The 20,440-nt window shown below is 35.4% G+C and overlaps 2 protein-coding genes across 3 annotated transcripts; one reads left to right on the forward strand and one right to left on the reverse strand.

Moving 5' to 3' along the window:
* Nucleotides 1-699: 699 nt before the first annotated feature.
* On the forward strand, nucleotides 700-4,104 carry LOC107811128 (cyclin-D4-1). The gene is made up of 6 exons (XM_016636001.2): nucleotides 700-1,324; nucleotides 1,908-1,994; nucleotides 2,083-2,181; nucleotides 2,414-2,615; nucleotides 2,718-2,842; nucleotides 3,340-4,104. The coding sequence occupies exons 1-6, from the start codon at nucleotides 1,010-1,012 to the stop codon at nucleotides 3,586-3,588; spliced, it is 1,077 nt and encodes a 358-aa protein (XP_016491487.1). The 5' UTR covers nucleotides 700-1,009; the 3' UTR covers nucleotides 3,589-4,104.
* Nucleotides 4,105-7,189: 3,085 nt separating this feature from the next.
* On the reverse strand, nucleotides 7,190-18,986 carry LOC107811127 (lysine-specific demethylase JMJ27). 2 transcript variants are annotated; one of them, XM_016636000.2, is made up of 16 exons: nucleotides 18,461-18,986; nucleotides 17,783-17,898; nucleotides 17,149-17,248; nucleotides 16,924-17,065; nucleotides 16,493-16,556; nucleotides 15,589-16,408; nucleotides 14,012-14,341; nucleotides 13,396-13,842; nucleotides 11,891-11,963; nucleotides 11,696-11,781; nucleotides 10,952-11,071; nucleotides 9,766-9,827; nucleotides 9,132-9,195; nucleotides 8,880-9,053; nucleotides 8,289-8,786; nucleotides 7,190-8,187 (listed from the first exon to the last, which is right to left on the reverse strand). In XM_016636000.2, the coding sequence occupies exons 1-16, from the start codon at nucleotides 18,788-18,790 to the stop codon at nucleotides 7,495-7,497; spliced, it is 4,119 nt and encodes a 1,372-aa protein (XP_016491486.1). In that variant the 5' UTR covers nucleotides 18,791-18,986; the 3' UTR covers nucleotides 7,190-7,494. The 2 variants fall into 2 exon arrangements, with proteins under 2 accessions (XP_016491486.1, XP_016491485.1); XM_016635999.2 differs by having other exon boundaries at nucleotides 9,132-9,198.
* Nucleotides 18,987-20,440: the final 1,454 nt, after the last annotated feature.

Raw genomic sequence — 20,440 nt, forward strand, 5'->3', positions numbered from 1 at the left:
ATGGTTCGGACATATGAAGAGGAGATATCCGAACCCCAATAAGGAGGTGTGAGAGATTGACGATGGTCGGTCTTAGGAGAAATATAGGTAGGCCAAAGAAGTATTGAGAAAACGTGATTAGTCAGGACATGACACATGTTAGCTTACCGAGGATATGATCCGAGGGTGTGAATGGCAAGAATTACGTTAGAAGGTTAATTGGCAGTAGAGCGTCTTTGATTTCATTTCAGTAGTAGTTGCGTTATTCTTGTATTTCCATATTCTTATAATTCTATTACTACATTATGTTACTTGTGTTTTGATTTTTCTACTATATTGTTGTTGTTACTGCTTCCCTGACCTTTACACTACTGCATTTCTTTTTCTATACTGTTGTGATTGAGAACCTCTTTACCTGAACAAGATAAAGGTAAGACTGCGCATTCACTATCCGACCCTACTTGTAAGATTACACTGAGTTTATTATTATTATTGTAATTTTATGTTATTAAATCATATAATTTAAATAATATTTATACTAACAGATTACAATCTAATTAGAATTTACTTGCGTAAGATCCATTAAAAAAAAGAATCCCACCAATATTATTTTTTATTTCCAGCATTGATCATATTCATCACTATAATTCTGTTATTTCTTTTTATTGTTTGGGCTTTTTTGGTCTTTTAGTTTTTCTTTTCCTTTTTTCATGTAGATACGTTTCTGCTTAGAATCCGCAGTCATCTTCTTTCCCCCAAAATCTCTCCTTTACCCTAAACACAAATGTTCATTTCCTACATAAAAACCTCATTTTCTTGTAACAGTCTCCAGCCCCCACTATCACTTTTTTCTCCCTTCTTTAGTCTCTTTCCTGTTCTCTGAAAAATCCTTAAAATTTTCTTTTTTATTTGAGCCTTGAACAATCTCATGTAAATGGGATTAAATTTTGTAAAAAGATAAGATTTTGATAAAAGGAGTTTAATTATAACATAGTAAATTGAGATTTTTTTGCTTTGCTAGTTTGCTTTAATGGCGGCTGAAAACATTTATGATTGTGTAGCCTCAAATCTTTTATGTACAGAAACAAAAAGTCTTTGTTTTGATGATCTTGATTCTTTGACTATAAGTCAACAGAATATTGAAACTAACAGTAAAGACTTGAGCTTTAACAATGGTATTAGATCAGAGCCATTGATTGATTTGCCAAGTTTAAGTGAAGAAAGCTTTGGTTTTATGGTGCAAAGGGAAATGGAGTTTTTGCCTAAAGATGAATATTTGGAGAGATTGAGAAGTGGGGATTTGGATTTGAGTGTGAGAAAAGAGGCTCTTGATTGGATTTGGAAGGTGTTTTTATTAGTCTTAAACTATTAAATCAATTGAATCATTCTCTATTTATTTGGTTCTTGGATTTTTTTCCTTTTCAATAATGTTGGCATTGGTTTATTTCTTTGATTGAGTTGATCTTTTAATTAATTTATGAATGTTCATTAAGTTAGTAGGAACCCCACTTCAATTAACTCCCTGTTTGCATTAATTTGATCTCACTTTTGCTATTTTGGAAAATGCTGGATTTAACATTGAGTTTCAAGTTTTTGTTTTTTTTAAAGCTAAAATTTGAGTTTTACATCTTTGATGTACTTCTCTTGGTATTAATAGATTTTCTGAAAGTATTTTCCTAAGCCGATGGTTTATCGGAACCAACCTCTCTCTACCCCAGTGTAGAGGTAAGACCTGCATACACACAACCCTTGTTGTTGTTGTTACATTGGAAAGTATTTTGAATTTTTAATGACATTAATGGTGATATATTGACTTAGTTTTTAGAGCAATCAAGAACGAAATGTTATGTCTTTATGTGTATATTCACTCTTTAAATGGTATCCTTATTTGTTTTATTGAATTGGGATTTATGTTTTGTGTTTTGCAGGCTCATATGCACTATGAATTTGGAGAGCTGAGTTTTTGTTTGTCGATAAATTACTTGGATCGGTTTCTATCTCTGTATGAATTGCCAGTAAGTTCACTACAAATAGCAGTTTGTTCATAGTGTTTGAAGTTTGAATGCTAATTGATTGTTTGCATTCTGCTAATTTGCCATATAGAGAAGTAAAACTTGGACAGTTCAATTGTTAGCTGTGGCATGTCTATCTCTTGCAGCCAAAATGGAAGAAATTAATGTTCCTTTGACTGTTGATTTACAGGTGATGCAAATTTTCATTCAATCTTTACATATTTATCATGTTAATATTGTATTTCTTTTTCCGAGGGTCTATCGGAAACAGCCTCTCTACCTTTACAAGGTAGGGGTAGAGCGTGCGTACACACTGCCTCCCCAAACCCCACCTATGGGACCGCACTGAGTTGGTTGTTGTTGTTTTAATAGTTTATTTCTTGAACTAAATTATTGTAGTAAACTTCTGAGTATGTGAACAGGTAGGGGATCCCAACTTTGTATTTGAAGGCAAAACTATACAAAGAATGGAACTTTTGGTACTAAGCACATTGAAGTGGAGAATGCAAGCTTATACACCTTGCACATTCATAGATTATTTTGTGAGAAAGATGAATGGTGATCAAATTCCATCTCGGCCGTTGATTTCTAGATCAATGCAACTGATATTAAGCACAATAAGAGGTCTTAACCTCACTCTAAGTCTTTGGATATAGTGAATTGATTTCTAGTGTTTCATATGGTCCTAAATCTTTATGTGTTTGATGGGTGGGAAATTGAATGCAGGTATTGATTTCTTGGAATTCAGCTCTTCTGAAATTGCAGCAGCAGTGGCAATATCTGTTTCAGGAGAAATACATGCAATAGACATTGATAAGAAAATGCCTTTCTTCTTCATACACTTGGACAAGGTAAATTTTTTGGTGTAGTAGTAAGACTGTAACGCATGATGCGTAGGTTAGACATACGTCACGAGTTCGAACGCTGCCGACGCATGTCACGAGTTCGAACGCTGACGCACGTCACGAGTTCGAACGCTGACGCACGTCACGAGTTCGAACGCTGACGCACGTCACGAGTTCGAACGCTGACGCACGTCACGAGTTCGAACGCTGACGCACGTCACGAGTTCGAACGCTGACGCACGTCACGAGTTCGAACGCTGACGCACGTCACGAGTTCGAACACTGACGTGAACGCAAGTCTAGTATTAAGTAGAGACAGGTAGAAGGGCGAGTCCATTACTCACTAATCTTGGAAAATTTTCAATTATAAAAAGAGTAGTTTTTGAGGGCAGGGCAAGCATTTCTTTTGCTCTAGATCTTGAGGCAATAATTTACAACAACTTGGTTTATATATTTAACTTATGTGGGGTTCCCTTTTTAAAAAAAAATCTGGAATTTTGCAGGGCAGAGTGCTGAAGTGTGTTGAACTGATTCAAGACTTGCCAACTGCTACTATTGTTACTACTACTACTGCCTCATTAGTACCTCAAAGTCCTATTGGAGTGTTGGAAGCAGAAGCATGCTTGAGCTACAAAAGTGGTGATGAGAGAACAGTTGGATCATGTACTACTTCTTCACATACTAGTCCAAATACTAAAAGGAGAAAACTTGACACATCATCTTTAGAGGAAGGGACAACAGAAAAGTTGTGAATCTCAATTTCCCCTTTTTGTTAAATCCCACCATCTCCTCCTAGTCCATTCAATTTTGGCTAAATGGAAGATTTGGTGTGGCTTTGAAAAAGTCACAAATGAGGAGAGAGTAGAAAATATACAAAAAAAAAAAAAAAGTATGGGGGAAGGGGGGGGGGGGGTCCCATGCTTTTAGCATGAAAAAATTTGTCACTAGTTGTTAATAAGAACTCTCCTGAGCTGTGAACAACCATAGTAATAGGAGGTTGAGGGGTAAAATGGAATTTTGGGAAGGGCCATCAATTTTGGTAGGGAAATACTTTTTTCTTGGTTCATTTTTGGCTTATTATTTTTATTTCATTGGAAAAATAAAGAATGATAAATGGGAAAGGGAAAAGAGAGAACTAAAAGGTAGTGGAAGTTTTAGTAGATGATGGTATTGCTTTATTAGTTCTATTAATAGTGAAATGAGATGCATCTATATTGTTTCCCCATGTACCCTAAGTTTCTTGGAATAAGCAGAAGAGATGTTGTCAATTCTTGACCTGCTCTCGATAAATTGCCCTCTGTTTTTTGGTGAAAGAAAATATTTATCAGGTAAATATCATTGACATGGGATATAGTTTATTTAAGAAACAAATGAAGATTTTGCAAAAATTCTTAAGATGGAATGACCATTTGAGAAGTTCAAATGTTTAGTGGTTATGTTACATGACAGGTCAGTCTTTCCGGCGCAAAAAAATTGATTTTTGGTCTGCAATAATTTTCTAGGAAGGTTGGGTTAAGTTTAAATGATTTTATAGTGACACAAAAGAATTGACTTTATTCTATAATAAGCTTAATTTAAATGACCATTGAAGAGAATTCCCAACCTAAATATAATATGCACTTGTGAAGCATAAAAGAAACCTTGGGAATGCAATGAAAAATGGTGTGATGGGCAGTATGGCATTACGTGCTTAAATTGTTCTGATGATTGTCTCATATGGACTTATCACACGTGGTGCCTAATATTACTATTTTACTAATATTTCCCATATTAGTCCTATTCGACTTATGGTGTGAACAATATCATCTAAAAAAATTTACTATTAAGTAATAATTTTATTAATTGTCATCTTTACTGTCACACAAACAAGTACTAGGATGTGCATAGTATGGTAAATATTAAATTCGAAATTGAAAATTTGATATCGTATCGAAATATATATTAAGTTACACAATACATATAGTATTATTGATTATGACATACTATGTTATACAATACTTTCCTTTGGCATTCATGTTGAGGTTGACAGGCCTTGTTGTATTCTCTCAATTCATCAATTAATTCTAAGCAAGTATGAAGACATTTTAACGATCAAATTTATTTCTTGATGTACATTTTTTCTCTTAATGTGTTAATAATACTTGCTGGTTTTAGACAAATTTTTTGTCAACAGTCAGGTGAGCTTATTTTTGTATTGTATGTGTGAGTGACTTAATTAATGCGAATATTATAGTATATGGATTTATAAATTAGTTAATATTCAAGCCGAACAAATTGAAGTTATCGGACTAAAAAACTGAAACCAAAAGGAGAAAAGTCGAATCATACCGAATTTAATTAGGTCTGATATTAGTATAATATTTTAAGAAATATCAAATTTACCATGATAAGTAAATATCGTCCCAGACGACCGACGAACACCCCTACACGATATTGAGACCACAAGATAAGGGTTTTATCAGAGTTTGAGCAAACGTACTACAATCAGACCTTTATATAACAATCATTCACTATAAAAGCTAAGTTTTTCTCAGAACCGATTTTTTAAGCTATATTTTACCTCTTTATAATAGCTTTTTACCTGTAACAGCAACATCCATATTTATAGCATAACGCTCTTTGTAAAATTTACCCTTCTATAACAACCATATAGAATCTTTAAGGTTACTAGTAATAATTCTAAAAATATGCACACAATATTTTTTATTGAGCAAAGTTTCTATTTTGCATAAGACATAAGATCTGAAGAATGCCAAAAAATATTGAGATAGAAGATTTAAATTAAGCTCTTAGATTGTCTTCAAGTGAAAGCTATTGGATACCTTTTTGCTGAAAATTTGGATGCGAATCTTCGCCAATTCAAATGTTATATCTCTAGTAAGAGAATGAAATCTACGAAACAAGCAACAATTACAAAGTTCTTCCATCAATCGTGAAAATTTTTATTTTTCTAAGTTGCTCTAAATGTGAGCCTTTGAGTTTATATCTTTTATCATTTAGTTATGAATTTATTAATAATATATTAGCTTTCTTCAATATTTAACTAGTGAAATATGCATATCTTTTGAGATTTTAAATTTGAATATTTTTCTTACTTTTTATATGTAACATTAGAAACGAAAAAATAATTGATATTTGAATAATTTTTATCTATAAGGGCCAAAAAATATTTAAATGTCAAATATTGTTATAGGTGTATAACAATCATTCATTATAAAAACAAAAAAATATGGAAACAAGCTGTTATAATGTACTTATAAGAATGTATTTACCATAGACAAACGCAGAAAGGGTTGAATAGCTAAATGGTCGATTAAGAAACAACAGCTAAGCATGGTCAAGAAAGAATATAAAATCTTTTTTTGCATTATTTATCACAACTTTAACAGTGATCTGTTGTGGCTTGTGGGATCCCAATAAACAGTTAACACACACATCAATGTCTGGCATATGCTTACCTAGCGAGGGCTCGAACTTTTTGCGAAGAACAATGGTGCTCGTAGGATTTTCTGTAATTGACGTTAATATTTAAATAAGTAAATAAATAAATAAACAAGCACTATAACAATAAGCAAAGTCATTTTTTATTTATACCCAATATTTTCATTTTGTTTATTATCGATACATACATATATTGTATTAAAAAAATTTCGACGAAGCAGTGTTCAGTTGTGCTGCTTGGGATAAGGTATATACACCCCTGCCCACCAATCAATACGCCACCCTTTGTGAATTGGAAGAGTAATATTCTTGTTGAACGGTCTATATGAATGATAAACTACTTAAAATTACTTAATTAAGTGGAAACTTTAGTTTAGTTTTTAAGTATAAGGCAGGCTTTTGTACCTACCCAGAATTTAACTGTTTAGTGCGTTGTTTAGAGAAAATTTGAGCTAGTTTAGCAAAAGTATAACTGACTAATTAATGGATCAAAATTTAATCAGCTATCAGGTAACATGTGCTAGCTAGTTTTTGACCAGTTTTACTCTGGTTTTCTTTACCCCTTCTGCTAACGGCAACCATGTATATAAATCATATCCAAGAAATTGCTTCACCATCAAAATAAAGTAAAGCTACTTTAACCCTTTGATAAGAAGCTACATTAGCTGCAGGTTCGGATGAACCCTGTAGCTTCTGCTTAAACGTTGTATTTGTATTAGAAAATTCATAAAATATGTATAAATATTTAATTGCGAATCCAGTAACTAAGACGAGATATGAGTTCGCTGATGAATTCAGAACCCATAAACTTCAAATCCTAGCTCCGCCTGTCTACTGAAGAATCTGATTCACCGTATACAACCATATACGTAAATCATATCCAGAGAATCGAGGGAAATCGAGCTTAGGAATGGGAGTAAAGTAGCCAGTAGGCTCTGTTTTCCAAATTTCTAGTATCAACTGGATAGTAATTTTGATGTTGATCCTTGTAATGAATCACTCTCTTATGTACATGTAAGAGAGTAATCCAACAGCAAGCCAAAGTCAAAGTCAAAATCTGCCGCAGCAGCTACATGTATATTATGTACATATGGACAATAACTTCAGCTTCCAAAACATATTTAGTCCTAGGAACCAAAAGAGGCCTATCTGAAGGCATAAAGTCGAGAGGAAGTCTACAATATAATTGTGACTATAGAAGGAACTGAAAGTAATAACTAAGGGAATGAAGACTGGAAACTGGACCAATTTTTTATCAAGCTATCCATTTCCATCTTTGTTGTTGCCAATTTACTTTTGGTGCTATCGATCTTCCTGACTTTTTCTTGAGCTAACAAGACAATGCGTTGAGCCTCTCGGGTGGCTTCTAGTCTTTCGTCCATGATTTGTTTCTGCCTGGTCTTTATAGTTTGAAGCGCTGCTTCCAATTCTCTAGCTTGCTCCTCCTTTTTCACATACTCCGCCATCAACTTTGCTTCTAATCTATTCCAATCATCCAGTTTTTTCCTATCCTCTTCAAAGTTGGTCAAGAATTCCTGGTAACTTGATTCAGCTTGTGCCAAGTTCCTCCATTTCTTAACCATGATAGGGAATTCATTCTTAAGTTTTACCAATTGCTTGGCATGTTCATCACTAAACGATGAGGGATCTTCATTTAAAGCAGCAATTGCACCATACATTTCTTCTTCGTTCACTGGGTCAGCCAATGCCTCTAAAGACAGTCTGATTGAGCAATCAAATATTAATTTTTTGAGCATTCGGGTTGAATCATTGTTGCTCCAGAGACCTGATTCTGCGCCGGAATACTGCTCTGGCAAAGACTTCGAGAATGACTGAGCCGATTGGAATTCCACCTCTTCCGAATTGGACTGCTTTAACTTTTGACAAGGAACGGATGTGCTTTCTTGAGCCTGCCAATAAAAGTATATTTCTATGATAAATTTATATGGCAGTAAGAAGAAAGTTCAAACCAGAAATTGTAACTGTATCGCTATTGGAATACGGCGCAAACCTTGTCTGCTGAAGACAAATGAACAAGATCAGGAAGTGGAGTAAATTTAGCAGTTCTTGGTTTCTCATTCTCACTTGGAGCAACATATTCTTCTCTTTTGGGAACCTTGTGTGCTGAAGATAAACGAACAAAATCTGGATGTGGAGAATGTAGATTAACTTCAGCAGTTCTTGGCTTCTCATCCTCATTTAGAGCAACATATTCCTCTCTTTTGGGAACCTTGTTTGCTGAAGAAAAATCAACAAAATCTGGAAGTGGAGAATATAGATCAACTTTAACAGTTCTTGGTTTCTCATCCTCAGTTGGAACAACATATTGTTTTGTTTTGGTAGTCTTTCCACTATAAAGATCTTCCAAAATGGAGGAAGATTGGCCTGATTGTGTGCTCGAATACTGCTCTGGCAAAGACTTCGTGAATGATTGAACTGAGTGGAATTCCACATCCTCTAAATTGGACTGCTCTAACTTTTGACTAGGAACAAATATGCTTTCTTGAGCCTGCCAATAAAAGTATATTTCTATAGATAAATTTATACGGCAGTAACAAGGAAAATTCAAACCAGAAATTATATCTGTATCAAATGTGTGAACCTTGCTTGCTGAAGACAAATGAACAGAATTTGTAAGTGGAGAATATAGATTAACTTTAGCAGTTCTTGGTTTCTCATCCTCAGTTGGAGCAACATATTCTTCTCTTTTGGCACTCTTGCCAGATAGATCTTCCAAAACGGGGGAAGATTTTCGCATACTTGGTGTTGGCATATCCTATAAAGGAGAAAATGAAAAACACGCCAAATAATGAAGTTTCACTCAGAGATGAAAGATGTTGATATTTTGGCTCACATTTATACGTTCGCTGATCAGAATTGATGAGGATGATCCGGTAACAATGCCTGATTCCGTGTGCCTTCTTGCATCCACAGGAAAAAAATGGAAGATGTAAAGTATACATAGACAAAGGGTACTTAGCATGCTCTAGAGAGTCGGAAGGAGTGGCACTAACCACGGTGGTTCCCCACTTTGGAGCTACAAATAATAGGGGTATTTATCTTTTGAGATTCACAGAGGAGAGTTCCCAACTTTTTTCCTCAAATGCATTATGCGGCAACAAAGCCACTAGTATCTAAACTGTCTTTAAATGGTTATGTGTTTCAACATAAGACACAAGCATTAATCACTATCCGAGTTGGTGATAATAGCAAGGATGCAAAGCTTTAAGCATGTCCAGAATGACAAAACCAGATGATAAAAGCTCCACGGGCAACAAAATTAGAAATGAAATTATGCTTTAAGCATATCCAGAGACCAGAATAAAACCAGAACACAAAAGCTTTAAAAGGCATAGAGAGTTGGAAGGAAAGTTGTATAAGACATAAGACAAAAAAGGTTAAGTTTTTTTAATGTAACATATAAGTTTCATGTGTAAGCAAAAAGAAAATAAGGGCATAACTTCGTGAAAAAGGAGCAGTGTTCTTACAATGTTGTTTTCTCCAAATGATCCACTGCTTGGCTCACTGCACGAACAATTATATTCTTTACCTGAAGCCGCACAGGCAAATTAACATAATCTTTAAACATGCACACACTGTTTGCTGTGAGAACAATAACATGTCATATGAAACTAAATAGAAAGGTCCATATTTGTCCCTGTACTATCCGAAGTTGCTCAATGTTGTCCTCCATTACACTTTTGATCCATTCATACCATTACCATTAGAAAATGGTCACGTATTTGCCCTTGCCATTAACAGAGGTCCAGCGTTGAAATTGGACTCCACGTATCCAAATTCTTTGAGAAAAAGGGTCCAAATTTACCCTTAACTTTTGACTATGATTTAAAGTTATCCTCAGGTTGGGGATCCTTTGGGGTCTAGGGCACAACAAGACTTTTTCCTAATGGCAGGGGTAATATTAGACCAAAAGTCTAACGGATGGCAAAGTAGCTCCATTTTGTAGTACAGGGGAAACTATGACCATTTCCTAAATAAAATATGTACCCAGTTCTCAAATGGATATCATTTTAACATCAATGTAGCGCAGATTATAAAGCTTGCAACATGTAATGAGGACATACAAACTTAAACATCTAATTTCATAATTAAAGTAATTAAATAAGGAGTTTATTTTCAAAAATCAAGCGTAATTAATCAGGAGTTTGAGAAAGGATCTAAGACCAAGAACTCCAACGTGAAAGGCTAAACAGAGGGTGAAACTGCGTAAACACATTGGTTGCAACATCACCAAAACACTCATGTCATGCTACATGGTAAGAAGATAAAAGGGAGGATGCTGGGAAAATGGTTAGAACTTTTCCATGCCAAAACAGAATAAAATACAAAAAAACGATCTTAAATAAAGAAATGAATAAAAACAAGTCTAGAAAAAGGTGATCAATGAAACAAGAACATGTGACATTTGCACAAGACAACTATATTCCAAACATTGGAATTTTACCTTTCCATAAAATTTTCTACAGGTGGTGCTCATTAGGTGCTTATAGTACATTTTGTGATGCTCTCTTGACCATGCTTTTGAGGAAAAGAACATAATATCAAAAAACATAGCACTTTTCTAGTTACAGATGCTTAAGAGGGGCAGAAGCATGTCAAGAGCACCACTTATTAAAAAAAAAAAGGAAGAAGGAGAAATAAGGATCAACGTACCTCCAACTTATCTTCTCTAGCAACATGATTTCTGGGAAGCTGGCGAAACTCCTCGGTCAAACGGATGCACTCATTCACATTTTCAGGTGAAACAAAATCAACAGCAACATTGATGCAGGACTGTAAACATGAACACACCAGTAGTCATCGAGCTTAGTTCACTAAGCTAAGATCCTATAGTGCAAATCACATCTGTGCAGGAAGATACATCCATAAGAAGAAACTACCGAAAGATGCGTACTTTGAGAAAAACAAGACATTGTTATCTATCTCAACATTTGATTGATCGATAAATTTTCAGGCTTCATTCCAGACCAGATACTTGATTTTTACCTCTTTCCTTGTAACATATGAAAAGGACTTCTGACCAACAGAGACAAACATGATAATGGACAGATGTTTACATATTCAGAGCGTTCTTGCACATCTCAGTAGCATCTATGCACCAAAAGCTATCAGATTAAAATCCATTCTTGTAGACACTCATGTTGGAAATGCCCAATTTCATTTCTATCTTTTTCTCACTCAGAGCAGTAGGACACGTGCCATTTGAGAAGCAGTAATTGGATAGAGGATACTTTAAAGCAACATGAAAGACTATGACGGGTCTAAAAGCAGACTTTTCAGGAAAAGAGAGTGATCATGCTATGTGCCATTGGACCTCCCTAATACCACAAAATTGCTGTCAGAAAGGCTGACAGAAATGAGCCACACTCGGGATAGAGAGATGAACCAATTGTATACCTTTAAATTTCTGATTTGATGAGGGCATCCAGCAGGAATAAAAACAGCTTCACCTAATTTTTGAACAAAAGTCCATGGTTCAATGCCTGCAAAAGGAAAGTATGAGAGCACAGCAATTGCAAGGATGCAGTCTTAGAAACTGCTTTCTAATATGATGTGGTAAGAAATAGCAAACGAATAAGAGAATAATATGACCGTATTCTTCCTTTAGTCTCCTTTTATGCTCTGTGCTCAAGTAGAAAGTTTCATCATGAATGGGGTGAGCAACCTGCAATGGAACAATAAGAATAAGACAGGTATCAAATCCAAACTGAGACATGGTAGAAAAGAACAAATTCATTTATCTATTCATAAAGGGAGGACAGAAAAAACTATAGCATGACTCACTATACAAGGATTTTTCGACATGCATTCTAAGCAGAACACACAACAAAAAACAGTGTATGCAAGGACCCTCAACCTATTCTCACTACCTTCCAGGAGAATGCTTAAAACTTAAGACACATCGAGGACAAGGATTTTAACATGTTCTCAGTTCTCCACTTCACCAACAAAGCTTTCTGACGAACACCATCCAGATTTATATGGAGTAGTTGACCTAGTACTGGAGAAAAAAGAAGGGGTTGAATGAGCAATTGTAACTTTAGAGATCTCCCACCCCCTTTAAAGCTATGTCAAGGTCTTATGTGTTCAATGTAGAAGTGAAGTTCTTCAAAGTGATAATGCTACTTACGGAAAAAATCTTTTCGGATTAATCAATTAGTGGACTAGGTCAACTATATAGGAGCTTGATGCAATAGCAAATTTCCATTGAAACTTTCTCCAGCTAAGAGATGTAATTCCTGAACCATAAAATATAAGGAACCAACAATATAGCTAACATCTATAGACAGAATTGAAGACCTATAACATAAAATAAATGTTTTCACACTAAACTTCAAAGTGATTATAATGACAATTACCAATATCTTAACGTCACACCATTAGTCTATAGCAAATACAATGGCAATCACCAGAACCAAAATATCAGGCCATTACTCCATATGGTGACCATCACCACATAGCAAAATGTCCGACCATTAGTCAATGGCTCTCCATACTAACAAATGATTGCTAGTTAAACCCGAATTGTGAATTGGCAATTCCATATAATAAAGAAGTGAAACATAAAGGTCAAAAGATCGTTAGCGATTGGTAGAGGGAATCTTTAGCGATGAGCAACGAGGTAGAGCTTCTTAACTTTAACTGCTTATTGTTTTAAGTAAAAGATGATCATCATAAACAGACTCAAAATATAACTCAGCCTATGGAGATATGTTGATGATTTGCTTCAGTTACTGTTGCATTTTTTTAGAATAATAAGTTGCTTAGTTTTAGGATAAATTTCTATTAGATTGTTTAAGTTAGTTGAGATATTTTAGGTTTCTTGAATTTTAAATTATGTGGATTTTTTGTTCCTAATTGGCTATTTAAAGCCTTGTTATGCTTAATAAAATAATAGAGAGACTTTTTCAATCAATACTTTAAATCTTTTTGCTGCCCCATCTTTTAAAAAACCAACAAGATTCAAGCCAAGAGAGAGGAACAACAAATGACAATGTGCACTTATAGTCAAGGGGGAGGCAACACATGGATAAAGATAAATAATTTTTAGGAACTTCAAAATGACAAGTAAATGAAAGTTGCTCATTTATCTTTACCTGCAGCAATGGTGAGCCATATATGTGCCGAAATTCCCTAAAGTGCTTCCTGAGATATTCCTCCAGTTCAGGAATATCTTTCCTCCTAAAGACATCCCATAGAGCACCACCGTCTGCGTCTTCTCTATTTTGAAATTGGTCTGCCTCTCCATTTGTTTCACAATCTGCTTCCACACCTTGCTGGCTATACTTCTTTTTCTCAGCTTTATTACTTTTCTCCACTTCCAAACCATCACAGTTCTGCTTCTCCTGAGAAACGCTCAGCTCATTCAAGAAAGTTTTTCCATTTACACTAGGGACCCAATCCTTAATCCTCCCATGAGTCCTGCAAACATCAGTTGCAAATTCCTTCTCATCCTGCGCTTTGTGCTTCTGTTTCAGGTTCTCTATGGCCGAGAGCTGATCAGCTGTTGGGACGGCAGCTTGAGTGTGCATCAACAAAAACACCTAAAAGATAATTTCAAGAAAACATTAGACCTCGAGCAAGAACTTGGGTAGCCTTATCATATGTTTCTCAATGTCACTTATCAAAATGCCCCAAAAATATTTGTGTGCATATTTCAAAAACCTCCAGATTTCTACAGTACTGCAGCATGTTACCAGGAGCCAAACTTACCGTATCAGACACATAGTAATGCAGCTTGGTGACTGAGTCTCCACGTCCAAGCTCCTTCGGAAAACCATAAGCAATGTATGCCTTAGGCCCCAAATCTGGCTTCAAACAATTATCAGGAAGTTTTAGAGCTAGATTGAGATAGCCATGTTGAGGATGTGTATACTCCTTAAAAGGTAAACAGCTACAAAATTCTGCACCATGACGGGGCAGCCGCTCATCAAATAGACCTGATGGTGGCCAGTCATTCAACTTTAAGAGTTGAGGCCACCCATAACTGTCAAAGCGACCCTCCATGTACCCTTTGAAAAACTGGTGAATATTTATCTCCAACTGCATGGTATCCAGGATAAAGTAATTTGAGATAACATGGAGAATATAATTTACCAGAATCTAGGCCTCAATTATTTCAAATTATCACAAACCAAATTTACACAAACTCAAATAGTCAATTTCTTATTATATATGACTTAGAATTTGTAAATGAGACACTGCACTTGAGCTAAAACAGACTTAACGGAAAGCAACATGTCAAGAAACAGGAGTTAACTACTGTGCAAAGTAATTTAGATGATTTGTAAGAGTGATGATGATTTATATCATTAATTTGTTCAAAATGGTGGTGCAGTGCCAGCACGCGCGCACCTCGACTATTTCACTGAGTACCAGCTACCTCCCATCAACAAAGATACCGGGTGACTTTGTCCACCAAGGCTTATGCACATGGGACGAAATCACCTAGTGTTTTTGTCTCTACTGGAATTTGCACCTGGTCTCCAAGGTTTTCACCCATTTCTATTTATAACAATAAGAATTAATTACACTAAACGCCATTAATCTGTGCAATAAGTAAGCCTTCTTGTTGACGTGTTTCCTTTAACCCTCAGTAAACTTGCATGGTCATGCAGTTATTAGGATAATCAGGCATAGCATAAGGTGCAACAATGTTAGCTTGTGGCTCACAGTTCTAGAATAGATGACTGGACAAGCCTTCTTTGTTTATTGACAAACACGCTTCATAACCAAATGTTCCCAGCTCAACTCCAATGCATTGTCAAGAAGTTTGTTACAATAATTGGTTCACACAAATAGTGTTTCATGAGTTTAAAAAAGCACAAAAAGCAAAAAAGAATCACCTATCATAAAAGGAAACACAGAGAATACACATCCAAAATGGATGCTTGAAAATCCCACCCTAAATTAGTATCATCAAATGATCTAAAAACCCTAGCATTGAGGTTACAATCATAGCATTGAACTTTGTATCAAGCATTAGATTTTGATCTATTCTGCATACTGATTTGTATTTCTGTTTGCAACCCAATTATATTGTCATCAAGAGAACCACAGATGACACAAAAGGGACGGAATGGAGACTTTATAGTCATACAACTAGAGTAAAACAATTTTACTAAGATATTTTTGGAGCAAGGAAAACTACAAATTGATGTCTCACGAAGTACACTGAGATAGTAAATAGAGATTATCAAGCTGCACATAAATAATCCTCCTCCTTCTCCCCACCCAAAAGAAAGGCATATAATTTTGCTTCATGTATCATTGTGAAGTAGTAAACTGACCTCACACCAATCCAATGAGTTGATGGCGCTGACATCCAAAAGAATGGGATGTCTTAAGTTCTTCATCTGGCGACACGCTCTCCACATAACCATGGGCTCCCAACTTAACCCTGACGCAGTTTCATGCACATTACTAACAATCACAGGCTCACCTTTCAGCCAATGACACTGGAAATGCTTCAGATCCTCCTGCTGAAGATCTTTAGCTGCTGGACAGTATAAATAATTGTCATCTGAATCGTCACGTGATGCTGCTTTACGCAATTTACTTTTCTGCACATCAGTTTCATCAACTAATTTTATACATAAGCATGACCTCTGAGGTATTTGAGGCATGTGTTCCAGTTCACATCTTTTGGCAATATATTCAGCCTTTGCCAACAACTCAGAGACCGGATTCTTTGAATTTGACAGCAGGCACTTCAGCTCTAAACTTCCCTTACCACAGCCACCAAAATTCTCTGGTGGACAAGGGATGCTGCCATCTACATTGGATTTCCATTCACCAGCACGACCACCAGAATTCTCTGGCGGAAGCCCTCCATTATCCCTAGGCTCCATTTCATATGCAAACTTGGCATCTCCCACGGGATTATTGTCAATCTTCTTGTTCTGGGAAAATCTACTCCTTGAAGTTCTATTATTAGCTATCATATCACCATGCAAATAAGCATCACCTTTGTCTTTGAATTCAATGATGACTTCTTCACCTCCCTTAAGATGACCATCTCTAAGCTCCCGGCAACAAGTAAGGCAAAGATCATACGAACAGCTGGAACAATTTCTGTGAAAATCAACAATGGATGTTTGGCAGTTATCGCTGCACAAAACATTGCTCAATTCAGTTTATTTGAAAATCATTCCAAGAGAATTGACAGGTAAAAAAGAGGTTCTTCATATTTACCAGTACACTCGCTCATTCCTATGACACTTTTCCTTCTGCAGCTTTACATTTGACACTGGTAATCCTGCCCAAATAAATACGGGAAATTCTAGCTATAATAGGAAACAGATGAAGATGCATGATGCATTCAGTTTTTCTTGGAAGAAGTTGGTATATCTCTACCACTAGATGAAACTATTCTTCCTTATCTAGGAAACAGCAAGTATCTTAAAACATCCTCTATTTAACATTTCAAATCCTTTTAAACTCAACCATGTGCAAATAAATGGAAGAGATATGACTATTTTGTTATCTTTTCTAGCTGCGCCAGTATATATCACCTAGCAGAATCCAAAATGCGTACTAAGGGTTTCCCAAATGAGAAGTATACTGTATATCAAATGAAAAATATATATGTTACGGCATCCGATCTTTGAACAAGATTATAGAACCTTGAATCTTAGCTTCAATCTCCATCTCCATCACTTGCTCTGCATTGATTCTTCTCAAGAGAGGCAAAAGTTTTTGCAAGATAAATTTAGAATATTGAACCTTTTCTTCTTCACTGATCTCAAATCGTAAGTTCTTCAAAGCCTGCAACAAAACTTTGGATAAGCGTGCAGCATATACTGTTAACTTGTAACTTAATAAAAGTAGAAACAACAAAAGAAACCAACCCTTATAGGCCCGTCTAGGCGTAAGCATGCTTTGCAATTACAGATTTGACAACAAACAGGACAAGACTCGACAAAAGCCTCCTCAGGCATCCCAGGGTACCTATTATCGATCATAAAGGGAAAAGGCGGTCATGAGAAACACGAAAAGAAAACTACACAATTGAGAATTGGTGTTGAATATGACGCTATGAAAGCTTCAAGTTGTTAAAATGCTCTTCAGGCTTAGCATCTTATCAGTTTTGACAATTGCAATAACTCATCAAGAGACAAAATTGCTCAAATAAGCCACAAGGTGTAGAGTATTGTCTCCTTGCAAGTCCAACTTACATTTAAAATCTCAGTAAGATTACTCACGTAAACGAAAACCAATAATATACTCCATTTGATTTAATGTCTCTTAGTTTGATTGCGCACGAGGTTTAACAATGTACAAAAGACTTTTGAATCATGTGCTCTTAAACTAAAGGTGTGTAAGCACCCTTTTCTTGTGGTCTTAAGCATATGAAATTCAAGTGTCATTAAGGACACTAATAACTAACTAAATATAGAAATGTGACAATCTTTCCAAAACAGAATAAAAAGGAAAGTAATACACTTAAAACAAGTATAGTGAGGGTAAAAGGTTTTTGCATACCATCTGGTCATGCAAGGAACACAATATCGCTTCATTCTACAGTTGGTGCAACGAACAACCCTTCCTTTGTCATTCCTCTGGCACTGATGACACATATTTGATTCAAACTCATTCCCCTGCCCATGTTTTGAATGCAGAATGAAGACAATACACCGTTAGTACTAAGTGGCAGAGACAAAAATTTATGCAAAGGGATATTAAAAAATTTACTAGAATGTAGGACTTGAACCTGTGACACCAAAAACAAATTTTGAACCCCATATTCCACTATGCTAAACTCTTAGGAGATTCAACGGTTTAATTATATATAGCCAAAAAAATATTTTTATCCTATTTGCACAGCATACAGTTGGACCCCCTTGGCTCTACATAGCTCCACCCCTATTACTACTCATACATATTCTAGAGGAAATAAATCAAATGACCATAGTATTAAATAATAACGGTGTGCTTTAGTTGTACTTTACTACTCATACATATTCTAGAGGAAAATCTACACTATCAGGTCACTTTTTAAGGTAATTATAAGTAGCTCTACTTAATTAAACATTGATCGTTAACCTAAAATAATAACAAGTAAACTGCTGCAACGGTGTTCATATATAGCTTAAATTCATAAATTAAATGATCACATTTGCGAATCTAGTAGTAGTATTAAGAAGGTTAAGATATCTGTACATTTTCATCCTTCCTCTTTCTGTTTCGGGGATTTGATTTCATTTGTCGCACAGAATATCTTCCAGAATCTGATCCTGCTTCAACTATTTCTTCTCCGTCAAGCTTCTGGCTTTTACACTTTTTCTTACTCCCAATTTTCTCATTTTTACCCCTTCTTTTTCTACCTATATTTCTGTCTTCTTCATCCCATTCATCCAATTGCTGATTAATTCCCTTTAATTTCTCCATAGCTATTTTAGTTGACTTCCTTGACCTAATAAAACTCACTTCAGCAGATTCCTCTTTATCACTGTTATATTGCTGAGCAACTAACTGTTCAGTGACCTCCATGGAAATAGTAAGAATCAGGAACTGAAATTTTGTAAAAGACGAACTAAATTCGAGTAAATTCTTTCATTGCCTTTAGATAAAACATTTACATACAAGGGGTGTTTATATATATTTTTCCATTTCCGGCTGATTAGCGTGCCTTGTTGTAGTGGGCAACGAGGCCTGACAATCGTACGGTACCTCACGTAACTACAATGACGTATTATTAGGCGTAATCTCTAAATATAGAACCTTAAACTTAAAAGATAAAAAGGACTAAACTGTAAAGGAGAGGAAATGTAATCCTATAAGGGGTTGTTTGTTCGCTAATCAGTTATTTTGTAATTGTAATACAGAAATTAAATAATAACAAAAGTATTTAGGCCTCTTTTGTTTTTTGTTTTTTTAAGATTATGACGTCTCAATCTGAATACATATCTGAATATTAAAATGTGTATTAAGATTAAGACATTTGAATCTAAATACACATCTGAATATCAAAATGTGTATTAAGATCTGAATACTATAATTAAGACTGTTTGTTTTTTAACATCTGAATGTATAAAATTTATCTTTATTTGAAAATTAATAAACATAAAACTCAAATGAAATACTAATTAATCTAATATTCTATCAATAAAATATATTATTTTTTAAAATATGAAAGTTGTTGGTGGTGACGGCTAACAATAGTGCTTGTGAATATCGGCTAGAGGCGGTGGCTGGTGGTAGTTTTGGTTGGTTGGTGGTGGTTCATGGTAGTAATTAGTGGTGATTGATAGTGGTGACGATTATGATTGAGGATGGTGGTGATGGGTGGTGACAGTTAATAATGACGGGTGGTTGTAGTGGTTTAAAATGATGGACAGTGTCATTTTGTTGATGGGATGATGTGATTAATTGTGGTAGTTGAGGTGGATGAGTTTTGATTGTGATTGAGAATGATGGTGGTGGGAGTGGTGGAGATGGTAGGTCGGTGGTAGTCGATGATGGGACAGAGGATGGTAGTGGTGGTGGTAGTTGAGTATGGTGATCGTAGTTGATAATGGTAGACGGTGGCGACAGTTAATAATGAATATGGATGATAGCATCTTAATCATACAGACCTATTCAGACTCATTAAGTGGTTGTGAAGTAAAAAAAAACACGTAATGATTAAGATCTAAATTAAGATTCAGATTTTAAAAACAAATGCACTTAATGTCTAAGATCTGGATGATTAAGATTCAGACCTCCATTAAGTGCAAACAAATGAGACCTTATTTTATTTGATTGGAGACGAGATATATAGTATATATAATATAAATTTGATTTTATGCTACACCAATTTGAATAAATTTTTGTTTTATATTTTAACGTGCATCTTAAATTTGTAACCATTCTCCCTCTTTAACAGCTTGCTTGTACTCGAGCAAGGAATTCTGGACATTGAACTTGTAGAGTAACATAATCCTCCCAAATGGCTATTTTTGCAAAACCTCCTTTAATGGTGACAAAATATAAAATGTGCTACTGCAATGGCTTGGTTTAAAGTGTAAACATAGGAGTGGAAGGTGGTGCAGAGGGGAAAATCATGCTATTTCTGCAAATCTCCCTCCCAAGGGCCACAGGATGTAGAATTCTGAAAGAAACCATGTGGAGCGAATTGGGCTTGTGGTATTTGCAACCCAA

Source organism: Nicotiana tabacum, chromosome 11 (assembly GCF_000715075.1).
Source record: "Nicotiana tabacum cultivar K326 chromosome 11, ASM71507v2, whole genome shotgun sequence".
Classification (NCBI taxonomy): domain Eukaryota; kingdom Viridiplantae; phylum Streptophyta; class Magnoliopsida; order Solanales; family Solanaceae; genus Nicotiana; species Nicotiana tabacum.

What these genes read in the sequence shown, in the direction of transcription:
- LOC107811128 (XM_016636001.2), top strand. Translation starts at nt 1,010, where the DNA reads ATGGCGGCTGAAAACATTTATGATTGTGTAGCCTCAAATCTTTTATGT. An exon ending in CTCTTGATTGGATTTGGAAG is followed by an intron (nt 1,325 to 1,907) that starts GTGTTTTTATTA and finishes TGTGTTTTGCAG; the next exon opens with GCTCATATGCACTATGAATT. An exon ending in TATCTCTGTATGAATTGCCA is followed by an intron (nt 1,995 to 2,082) that starts GTAAGTTCACTA and finishes TTTGCCATATAG; the next exon opens with AGAAGTAAAACTTGGACAGT.
- LOC107811127 (XM_016635999.2), bottom strand. Translation starts at nt 18,790, where the DNA reads ATGGAGGTCACTGAACAGTTAGTTGCTCAGCAATATAACAGTGATAAA. An exon ending in GCCTAGACGGGCCTATAAGG is followed by an intron (nt 17,066 to 17,148) that starts GTTGGTTTCTTT and finishes GTTTTGTTGCAG; the next exon opens with GCTTTGAAGAACTTACGATT. An exon ending in CTAGAGAAGATAAGTTGGAG is followed by an intron (nt 9,828 to 10,951) that starts GTACGTTGATCC and finishes GTGCGGCTTCAG; the next exon opens with GTAAAGAATATAATTGTTCG.